At 38.2% G+C, this 12,293-nt stretch overlaps 1 protein-coding gene across 4 annotated transcripts in view; it reads left to right on the forward strand.

The window, feature by feature from the left end:
- The window catches only part of FNDC3B (fibronectin type III domain containing 3B), a 350,111-nt gene that overhangs the window by 183,952 nt on the left and 153,866 nt on the right, over positions 1–12,293 (forward strand). For all 4 annotated transcript variants that reach the window (XM_059920533.1, XM_059920537.1, XM_059920536.1 and 1 more), the window contains exon 4: positions 2,511–2,587. In XM_059920533.1, coding sequence (XP_059776516.1) covers positions 2,511–2,587 — 77 coding nt within the window. The remainder of the gene's footprint in view (positions 1–2,510; positions 2,588–12,293) is intronic.

Genomic DNA, 12,293 nt, shown 5'->3' on the forward strand with positions numbered 1-12,293 from the left:
ACAAATGACTTTAACAGTTTTAGGGGTCATGCCTGGGGTTAAGAGACTGTTTGCCTGGTATACATTTTGGTGATTAAAAAGTAATACTTTATTGAAGTGGTAGCATTTCTGTTCACACTCTGCACTGTGAAATATTTGATATTTGTCTGATGAGGAAGGTTTGCCTCGTAAGTCAGTATTGTACACAGAGTATGCGTGTTGACTTTATGTGTTACAGGGACATGTACTGTTAAAAAAATAGTGCTTAAAATGTAATTGTAATGAAAGAACAGGAAAAAACAAAAAACTATAAATAAAAAAAGAGAAAAATTGTAAAGATTGCTAACATTTTGATGAGTGGTTATTATGCCATGCACTGCCCTAAATGCTTTTACATGTATTATTGAATTTAGTCTTTAAACCCAAACCTGTGAGGTAGGAATTGTTATTCTCATTGACAACTGAGGCATAGAAGGGCTAAGTGAATTGTCCAATGTCACACAACCAGTGTGAATAGTGAGCTGGGAAATGAAACCAGGCGGAGGCCACGCTCTTAATGCCTGCTTATAGAGCTGAGTGCATTGCCCCTTGGATTTCAAAGGTAGTACTCAGGCTAAGAGTGAAATAGTTGTCTATGATTTTTAAGTGAATCAATTCAAATGAAAATATTTAGTAAATACCTAAATGTCTTAACGGCTGTGGCAAAAATGCTAAAGCTGATGAGAAAGATGGATTTGGAAGATGAATTTGGAAAGTGCCTTCAGTGATTGCTGGATGTATTAGTTGGAATGGTACTTAAAAATACAGTGGGGTTGTGGAATTATCCATTCTTATGCCATTGTCATCCTTTTCTTTAACTGACTACCAGTGTGTTACTATGTGAGAGACTACTGTGGTATTTTGTATGTATTCAGAGATTATCAGAGAGTTTAGTACTTTGGCATATTGTCCATGACTTTTCCTGAGAAGTAGTTGTAACAGTGGATTGTACTGTGAGGTGAAAGGTGCATTGTGCTTATATGTAAGTGCAGCACTGGGTGGCAGGGTCTGTCTTCTTTTGCCAAGAAAAGTGTTGTATTTTTCTTGGTTTTTGTTACAGCGGAGCAATTTTCATTGCCGGCAGCACAACACACATTAGGAGAAAGCAAATAAACAACACAGGGCACTTGGAGCCAGGAAGTCGCATCTCAAGACTAGAAACACACCTTTGGATTGACATTTGGGACATGGGTTGCTAAATAGGGGAGCCACCTGTCAAACTGAAAACCAGTGACCTGAGGTTCTTAAACTTCCAGGGAAACCATTTAGTCATAGGATCTTTGGAAGGGTGTCAGAAGTTGATTTTGATGTTATGACAATCAGTTTCCTTGTAATTAAATATTAACTCAAACTGTGCTTTAGGTAACTGAGCTTTGACTTGCCTTTCTTTGTTTCCTTAGACATGCGATTAACATTTGTTGAATTTAATATTTTGAAACTAACCTCTTGTTAATTGAATGCTTTACTTTGAAATAATCCAAGTAAATTTGGTATGAGTATTCCTAATAGTGTCTAGTTTTAAAATATAATCTGTTTTTACCCCCTGCCTTATAAGAGACTTGTCAAATTCAGTTGGTTTGGAGTATTTTAAAGGTTTCTTCTATGTCAAATTAATGGCATGTTACAGTAACTTATTGAAAATAATAATCAAAATGAAAACTATAAACCCAAAGTCTATAGGAGCTTTTTAAACCAGAGGAGGTAAACTCATTAAAATTTTATTTACTTAAGCATATATTGATAATACATTATTTTAAAGGGAAAAAAAGGAAACTTTTTGCCCTACTTTGTTAGACTACTCTTAACTGAGCAGCCTTAGTTTATGGAACTTGAGGCTTTGGGAATCATTAAGTATTTATAAAGATGCTCATAGGGACTTCCCTGGTGGCGCAGTGGTTACGAATCCGCCTGCCAGTGCAGGGGACACAGGTTTGAACCCTGTTCAGGGAAGATCCCACATGCCATGGAGCAACTAAGCCCATGCGCTACAACTAACGAGCCTGTGCTCTAGAGCCCGCGAGCCACGACTGCTGAGCCCGAGCACCACAACTACTGAGCCCGAGCGCCACAACCTCTGAAGCCTCTGCACCCTAGAGCCCGCGTGCCACAACTACTGAGCCCGCGTGCCGCAACTACTGAAGCCCGTGTGCCTAGAGCCTGTGCTCCGCAACAAGAGAAGCCACCGCAATGAGAAGCCCGTGCACCACAACAAAGAGTAGCCCCCGCTTGCCGCAACTAGAGAAAGCCTGCACGCAGCAACAAAGACCCAGTGCAGCCAAAAAAAAAATATTAAAAAAAAAAACCCCTTGACTTATGCAGCTGGAGAATTCCTTTTCATTTGTGATTTCAGGTCTAAGGCACGAGGTACCATTTACTGAAGAGAAAATAGTCAGTGATTCTCTTTAGTTTTGATAATATTTTAAAATACCAATGATTAGTTTGAATAATGTATATTTCTTCAGCTGTTAATATCTTACTCTTGCCTCTTTTAGGGCCTGCTGAAGTTCCCATGATGTCACCCAATGGATCCATTCCTCCCATCCACGTGCCTCCAGGTTATATTTCACAGGTAAACCATTTAATAGACTTCTCTACTCACTGTGGGCACTGTCATTATTCCAAAACAATATATGGCCTCAAAAACTTATTCCAGGATTAATTTAGTTAGGATAATGCTAGAGTTGTGGGGTATTTTTGTTTTCCTTTTTTTGTTTTTGTTTTTGATTTTTGTGTGTGTGGCACCACATGGTCCTTCCCGAATGACGTGCCAGAAAGTCAGCGGGAGGGAAACACAGCAGGGTTACCAGGCTGCCCTCCTCTGAGGTGGGTTTCACACTTGACCATTTGATGGTGGTTCCTTCATTGAGTCTACTGCCTTAGAGACTTCCTTCTCCCTGTACCACAATTTGCTAGAAAAAAAAAAACTTGTAGACTTAATTAGTAAAAAATATCAAAGGAGACATATAGTTAACATAAATAGGGTCTGCCCTCTGTTATAGGAGTCCCATTTTTCTGTAATGTGGCACGACTTGGGCTTGATAAATTACTGAATATAATGTGAGAACTTTGCTGTTTGTACTTAAATTTCTCTGAAATTGGATTATTTCTTAAGTAAAAAAAAAAAAAAGCAATAGCTGTTTAAAAAGTAGTAGCAGGACTTCCCTGGTGGTCCAGTGGGTAGGACTCGGCGCTTTCACTGCCGAGGGTGTGGGTTCAATCCCTGGTCAGGGACCTAAGATCCCACAAGCCTCTCAGTTCGGCCCCCCCCAAAAAAAAAGAAAAAAAGAAAAAAGCAGTAGCAGCAATTTCAGAGGTGTGTTGGAAAGATTAAAAAAAAAAAAAGTTAAAGGATAAAGTTGTACTCCTATTCCTGGATAAGGTTTAAAGTCTTCAGGATGCCTGGAACATGGGCATCTGTATATACTTTTGTTTTTTGTCCTCAGCTCCTAAGACAACTTGAACTCTCCCTGCACTATTTCCTCCCCAAATACCTAACTAACCAACTGTTTTTCTCTCTTTCTGCCACTATTGTACTTTTCTGATTATAATGGCATCTTATATTCAATGGAAAAAATCTGAGAAGGCAGAAGAGTAGAAAAAAAGAAAATATTTGTAATTTTACTACCCACAGAAGACAATAATCTTTGTGTTAACATTTTTTGGATTATAGTCTTCCAGATTTTTTTTTCTTTCTCTCTCTGTCTGCTTTTAAAATGGTTTAAAAATCTGTAATTTTCATTTTCAGTGATTTTGCTGGGGTGAAAAAATTGGCAGCTGCATAGGAAAATTGCTGAAGTGCAGGCAGGAATCAAAGATTTATCCTTCTCTGATGTAAAAACTTATCCATTTCTTCACTGTCTAAGCCATAGTGCAGCCACTATAATTTCATTTTTTCCATCCCTACTTCTTTTATGTGAGCCAGTTTGACATCTTTTTTTTTTTGGAGGAGCCAGAACGTTGGCCCATCTTCCCCCTGTTGCAAGTAAATGACTTGTTTTACACAAGTCTTTGTAAATAAGGATAACTGAAGGAGAAAAGGGTGCAGAGCAAGCCCTTCCAGCCAGGACACACGATGGTGGATCACATTCACGTCACCAGTCAATTAACAGAAAAGAACAAGGAATGTAGAATTCCATTATGTCTACCACTCATTTATTTGAGGAAGTGTTTCATTCCCTTGAACCAGAGTACAGTTCCCACCATTGTGATGGCTGAAATAACACCTCCTTTTATGCTAAATGCCCATTTAAGGAATACCAGTTAAAAATTGAACATTCTAGTGGAGAGAAGCTGTAATGTGCTTTTTCTTGCTAGTGGTGTTGCTGTGATTGTATTAACTGCCAAACATTTATTAGGATTCCTAGGAAACATAGAAACTTTTAGACCGTGGTGTATTTCTGATTCTGAAAAACTTCTATAGAAAATCTAAGTAGAAAGAGGAAAAGCAGAACTGTAAACTTACTTTCATAAAGCTGATGATGGAAGCATAGTGAAACACTTTCTGAACTCAAAATTATGGCAGAAAGTGCTAGGAGATGTTTGAAGAAGAGTAAAAATGGAATAATTTGGATTCCGAATTGAAAAAGAACAAGAAGCAGTCTGTAAGGCACATATTCAACTCTTTTTAGACTGGGCTCTCTGCTCAGAAGATGGGCCCAGAGTTAAATAGCCTTCAGTGGTAGCATTATAACTTTAATGATATTTGACAGTGAAGTGTCTTAAGTAAAAGTGATAATTATAATGAAGAAAATTGAGAACCTGAAGAGGTACAACATCTTCTTTAAGGCTGACCGTATACACACCTGAAAGGAATGAAGAAGGTTGGAACCAAGTACAAAATGTCTTAGGAGACTTGTGAGGGAGCAAAATACATTTTTGCTATGCAGTTGTGGGAAGAAATAATCACTTAAAAAAAAATACCCCTCCTGGCTAGACATACGTGAGAATGCCCAATACTAGTCTGTCCCTATGCAGTACAGTCTACACCTCAACCCCACAGTCGTTTTCCTCAAATACATGTGGCTTCCTCGTTCAGATCTAGAGTTGGGTGTACATTGCGTAGCGGTACAGTTAAAGGTCTCTGTTGTAGTATATGGATTCTTAATATTCAACCCTGTCCTCCTTTTGAGAGTCACCTTTTCCTGTTGCCCCACATTGCTACCACCTTAAACCTCTGTCCCCTGGCTTTTTCTCAACTTCATACTTTTGTGCCCATTATTTCTCTCTTCTTGGAGAACTCTAGAGCCCTTCTTTGTCTGACAGTTCAATAATTCTTCTACTCAAATACCCCTCCTCAATGTGACCACGTTAGAACCTCTAACACAGAGATGGTTGTTTTTGTTTTTTTTTTTTTTGTTTTTTTCCAGCATCTTTGGTACTTTGTCCCCATCTCTGTCATGAAACACAATACATTTTATAACCATCCTCAAGAATCTTAATGCTTCATTGGGATTATATCTGAGAATTTAGAATACTGCCTGGTACATAGTAGGTACTTGATAAGTGCTTTTAAATGTAAGTGATTCGCCAACCTGAAATAAAGTAAATACAGGATAGATTCATAGGTTTGGTTCAAAGATTTGCAGGTTCAAGTAGAGTAGTAATACGCCTGATAGCTGGAAAATTGGCAAGATCAGAGTGATGTATACCTGCAAGGAATGAAATGCTCTGAATGTGGATTTAAGAGAGAGGAGTGCCAAGATAGTTCAGTAGAGGAAGGAGTAGTCTCTTCAACAAATAGTGCATTGACGACTGGTTACCCAGATGCAACAGAATGAAGTTGGACCTCTACCTCACACCATATACAAAAATTAACTCAAAATGGATCATATATGTAAGAGCTAAAACTGTATAACTCTAGGAGTATAATTTTGTAACCTTGGATTAGGCAATGGAATCTTAGATATGACACCAAAAGCACAAGCAGCAAAAGAAGAAAACAGATAAATTTGACTTCATCCAAATTACAACTTTTTGTGCTTCCAAGGTTACCATCGACAAAATGAAAAGAGAACTCATAGATTGGGAGAAAATATATGCAAATCATATATTTTAGAAGGGACTTGTATCTAGAATATATAAGGAAATCTTAACAGCTCAAGAATAAAAAGACAAAAAACCCAGTTTAAATATGGGCAAAGGATCAGAATAGACATTCTCCAAAAACAATGTACAAATGGCCAAATAGTACATGAAAAGATGGTGAACATCATTTAACCATCAGGGAAATGGAATCAAAACCACAGTGCAATATACTTCACACACACTAGGATGGCTTTAGTCAAAGAGACAAGTAGGAACAAGTGTTGGCAAGGATGTGGAACAATTGGAACCCTCATACACTGCCTGTGGTAATGTAAAATGGTACAGCTGCTTTGGAAGATAGTCTGGCATTTCCTCAAATGGTTAAATATAGAGTTACTATGTGACTCTGCTGTTCCACTCCTGGGTAAATACCCAAGAGGAGAGAAAACATATGTTTATACACAAAAAAGCTTGTACATGAATATTCATAGCAGTACTATTCATAATAACCCCAATGTGGAAACAACCCAAATGTCCATCAGCTTATGAATGGATAAACATGTTGTGATATAGCCATAAAATGGACTATTATTCAGCCATAAGAAGTAATGAAGTACTTACACATGCTAAAAAGTGGATGAACCTTGAAAATATTGTGCTAAGTGAAAGAAGCCAGACACAAAAGCCATATACAGTATCACGCCATTTATATATAATGTTCAGAATAGGCAAATCCATAGACACTGATAACATATTAGTTGTTGCCAGGGGCTGAGGGAGAGAGTATTAGGGAGTTGCTGCTAATGGGTATGGTATTCTTTTTGGGGTGATGACAGTGTTCTGGAAATAAATAGTGGTAGTGGTCACTCAACCCTGAATATACTAAAAACCAACTGAATCACACACTTTAAAAGAATGGATTTTGTGGTATGTAAATTACACCTCAATAAAGCTATTACAAAAGAGGGGGGAGGGAAAGATAGTGACTAGTCCTAATTATTAATCAGCAAACAGTGGCACAGCTGGGAAAAATGGCCCAGCCTGTCTTGGTGCCTGTGTTGATGGTGGTAATAACTACTGTGTATGCTGTGCACTCTGCTAAATGCCTTATTTACGTTTCTAGTTTTCACCATCCTAACTTTACATACAAGGGAGCTAAGGCCCTGAGTTGAACCAGGATTGCAACCCAGGCATTTCTGAACTCACTGACCTTTTCCCCACTATGATGTGGTCTCTAAGTCAGTGACAGAGCCTACTTTGATGGATATACATTTGACCTGTGAAGAACATGAGTTGAAACTGTGCAGGTCCACTTATATGTGGATTTTTTTCAGTACTAAATCCTCAGTACTACACGATCCATGGTTGGTTGATGCCATGGATGAGGAGCTACAGATAAGGAGAGCTGATTATAAGTTATTTGTGGACTTCTGACTATGAGGCGGGTCGGTGCCCCTAACGCCCACCTTGTTCAAGGATTAACTGTATTTGCTTCATGTTACATTGCTTTTTGACAATGTGAGTGTGGGTGTGTGGTGTGTCTACTTGTGCATCTCTAATACTTAAACCCCAGCTACTCATATATGAGATGGTACATTATTGTAAGAAAATTGAAGAGAGAGGTAAGTAAATGATTAAAGACATTACAGTAGTCACTCTAAACTGAGTCAATGGGGAATTTCTTGGTTATAGCATTCATTCCATACTTCAGTAGCTAAAAGTGCTTTAAAGGGCTTCCCTGGTGGTACAGTGGTTGAGAATCTGCCTGCCAGTGCAGCAGACAAGGGTTCAATCCCTGGTCCGGGAAGATCCCACATGCCACGGAGCAACTAAGCCCGTGCGTCACAACTACTGAGCCTGTGCTCTAGAGCCCGTGAGCCACAACTACTGAGCCCATGTGCTGCAACTACTGAAGCCCACGTGCCTAGAGCCCATGCTCAACAATGAGAGAAGCCACCGTAACGAGAAACCCACGCACTGCAACGAAGAGTAGCTCCTGCTCGCCACAACTAGAGAAAGACCACGCGCAGCAACAAAGACCCAACACAGCCAAAAATAAATAAATAAACAAACATAATAAATAAATTTTTTTTAAAAGTGCTTTAAAGATAAATTGATAAACTTGATCAAGTTGACAAAATACCAGTGTCAGTAATGAGCAGATGATCTTATAGAAAGACAAACATGTGGAGTTGAGACAGCTCTGCTCTGACGCACAGTCAACAGCACAGCCTGTGTTTTCTTAGGTTGGGAAGGACTGACCCTGTGGGCTATAGAGATAGTGTGGACTGGGGCAGGAGAACAGTGGAATCTTATCTGAGATAGTAAGCTTTTTTTTGTTGCAGTGTGAGTGTGTGTTTTGTGCTTTACTTTTTGGTGGGAGGCTGGGGGAGGTTTGAGGAAAATGTGATCTGACATTTTCAACTTGAGAGAAAATACAGGCTAAGTTTTTTTTGTTTTTTTTTTTTCCACCTGTGAGAAAGTGGATTTAGGTGAGAGGGAATTTAATTTAGCCTTATCCACTTATCACCATTATTTCCATTATGTAAAAGCATTTATTAGTGCGATTAGGGTTGAAGCTATGGGAAAAGAGGGCGAGCTAGGAAGAACATGGACATTACTTGAAAAGGCCTGCCTTCGTATTCCACCATGGCTACTTCCGTGTAGCTTTTACAAACTCTTTTGCCACATAGGTGAATGCCTACCTGATGTGGCAGAGGGAAGAATTAAGAGAAATGCTATGTCAGGTGTGTAGTCCACAGTGGCATTCACTAAGTGGTAGCTATTAGAATGAAGAAGCCTGTTAGAACAATTTCAGTGAAAGTTTGGCAGAATTTGCCTTCCTCAATACATATTGAGATCATGCCATATGAAGCAAATTTTTCCTTTCATTGTATACTTCCCTGGTTTTTCTTAAATTTTTTTAACCTCATCATTAACTTTTGAAGAATTTATATATAAAAATTTCTTAAGCAGATGCCTTGAGTTTTATGTTCCATGCTTCCATAGTAATTTATGAAACATTTTCAAAAGTTACAGGGAAAGGTTTCATGTAGACCCCCAGATTTAAAAAGCATATGAAGAGACAAAGTGAAACATCCAAATTAATGCTCCATCATTTGAGAAACCACTCTTCTTTTTCCAGGTTAATTGATGTAACCTAAAAACTTCAAAGAGTAGTCAAAATAAGTGTTGCTGTTGTTATAGCAGAAGTACACGCTTTAACCCATTCCATTGTTTTGGGGATTAGTTAATGGGTAAATACCTGTTGAAATTATATTCCATTAATAATAATTATAATATAATAATGTTTATAATATTTAATAATATAATAATAATTATATTCCATTTCTCTTGACCGGGGAGAGACAAGAAATCTATTTAAAAACACGTTTAAATTTTGGTTTGGTTGATCATTCTCCAGTGAGGCTTGTTTTAAGAGTTGGCCAGAAATCAGAGCCCTGTGGAGAAACAATGGGGCCTGTTAGGTGGAAGCCATGGAATGCTTTTCTCCATTTTGTTCAGCCAAGTCGGCTGAGCTATGAGCATTAGCCTCAACTGCTTTCCTTTGGTAATTATTTACAACCTGGTGTTAAACTAATGCTGTGCTTCACCTTCAACGTTGTAAAAATGATGAGCAGGAAGGAACATGGGGCATTGCCCTGTGCCTGGGTAGACCAAGAGTCAGACCCATTTGGCGGCCAATAATAAGAAAATTGGAATCTCTTTCAAAACTTTAAATCCTCTGGAAAAATGGACTTTTCTATAGGAAGTTAGGAAGATATTTCACAGTGAACAGTGTGTGCGCACACAGTGTGTACATGGGTGTTGGGAGCTTCTGTGGAAAAGAGCGGAGGACTTACGTACCCATTCTGTTTTTGTTTCTATCATCATCAGATTTACAATAACTTTATTTTCCATTTTATGGCTTATTTTGTCCGAGGAGCGATTACAGACAAGGTTGGCGATGCTAAATTAAAGAGATGTACCCCCCCCCCCCAAAGCATTGTGCAAGTTTTCTCTTTCTGAGTCCTCTGTCTCCCTGTTCTGCATTTCCTCTTGGATTTCTTTCCTTTCTTTCTACGATCCTGGCATTGTGACCTAATAGAACACAGGATTAGCAGGGTGAAATATGTGTCCTGTTCATCACTGTATCTCTAGTTCCTTGAAAGGTGTCAAGTACACACTAGGCATTTATCAAAATTTGGCTGACTTTTGGAGTCATTTTTATCTTGTGGAGGGAGGAGGGCAAAGGGAAGTGTTTGAGGATCTCTGAGGTTCTTTTCTAATCTAAAATTAGAGGATTCTCCTGTACTGTTCATACTGCTCCTTAAGAAGGAGACCAAGAGAGAATATAAGTAAGTTTCCATAAGCAATCATCACCAAAACAGTGGGGCACACTTTTTTTGGGATTTAGCATTCTATTGAGTAGAATGCTATTCTTCACTTCTACAGAAAAATGATAGTTGATTTGATAGTTGATTTTCATAGTAATAATACTGAGAAGATGTCACATCTGGAAATGACTTCTGAATCATTGATAAGGATTCAATTATGCACATTACATTATATATGATTTTATCACACAATTATTGTAGTCTGTCTTTCTAAATTAGTAACCCACTTTTGTCATGTGTAACAACTTTTCTTAGAAAATCACATTTGCACAACCTTTGGGCACAAAACTTAACCAAGGTTAAGTGGTTATATTCCTACACGCTCCTTGAAACTCATCAGATTTACAAACTTGGACTTACAGTTGTTTTGCTTTGTAATAAATATCTGATTATCAACAGCACAGATTCTTAATCCTTTCTCGTGCCATGGAACCCACTGCCAGACTGATGAGCATTTTTAAGTGTAAAATATAAAATTCATAGACACAGTCTAGAACAACCTGCCTGTGTTTCCATGGATGTAAATGTGTCTGAGAAGCTGGACTGAAAAGATGTTATTGGCTGTGTCTTCTGTGCTGGTCAATGGAGAGATGCTGGAGGAACAGGAACAGTTATTCTCGTTGATTCCTGCTGTTAATAGCTTTATGAATATCTTTTTTAAAAATTGAAGAACAGTTGACTTACAATGTTGTGTTTAATCTCTGCTGTACAGCAGAGTGATTCCATTATACCTATATATATACATTTTTAAAACATTCTTTTCCATTATGATTTATCTCAGGATATTGAATATAGTTCCCTGTGCTATACAGTAGGACCTTGTTGTTTATTATTAATATCTTAAAGGCAGCTCAGTTTGGCACAAATTAAACCATCAGATTGCTACTTACTATCTTCTAACAAATATTCTGTTCCTTAAAACAGCATTTCCATCTAGTCTGAAATAATTGTTTGGTCCATTTTATTAATTGAAACTCTATGGATGTAACTCTTTTCACTTGTCCAATGTTCTCATGCTCCGTACAGATACTGGGGAGTACTAGATTTGATTTTTGATCTTCAAATGTGGTTCTTTTTGGTATTTAGGTTGGTAATATACAATAAAATATGACAAAAGGCACAGAATTTCTAGTGAGAGTACTTGGGTATGAATCTTGTCACCCATTTAGCTGGCCTTAGGTTAATTACTTAATTGCTCCTGAAGATTCGTAATCCAGAATTTAGGACTATGATGTTGCCTATGTTAGAGGATCTTCTGAGTATTATGCGACTTATGTGACTTATTATGCGAGCACTTTATACGTTATTAAGTTGCTTAGCTGTCTCTAAATAGGGCCTCTCTGTCCCTCAAGTTGGGGGCAACTGCCCCTCAAGCTAGGGTAGCCAAGATATGGTAATGGAGCTGGCACCAGCTGAGGACCCAACACCAGTTCTGTGGTTCATAAGATGTGTCTCAAACCTTGCTGGGCTTCCTTCTTAATGTCCCCTCAGCTATATAGCATTACATACTTTACTGAAGAAGTTGGATTAAAAGAGATACCACAGAAGATGTACTTGTTTCCATACTGCTCTCCAGCCTTCAGTGGTTTTAGTTATAAATCACTCGACAGTCACCTGGAAAGAGCCCTGTCTGTTTAGTAAAGTACTAAAAGTTGATTTGATTTATATATGCCCTAGTTGTGCTCCTTTTTCCAGATTAAAGATTTATGTAAGTGTGAGTGGTTTTTCTGTGTATAAAAGTGTTAGTACATATAAAGCCACCAGAGTGAGGCTTGCCATTTATGAGGGTATCTCCTTATGTTGGTCACCTCTTTTTATTTATTTATTTTTTAACATCTTTATTGGAGTATAATT

This window comes from Balaenoptera ricei, chromosome 4 (genome assembly GCF_028023285.1).
Source record: "Balaenoptera ricei isolate mBalRic1 chromosome 4, mBalRic1.hap2, whole genome shotgun sequence".
Classification (NCBI taxonomy): domain Eukaryota; kingdom Metazoa; phylum Chordata; class Mammalia; order Artiodactyla; family Balaenopteridae; genus Balaenoptera; species Balaenoptera ricei.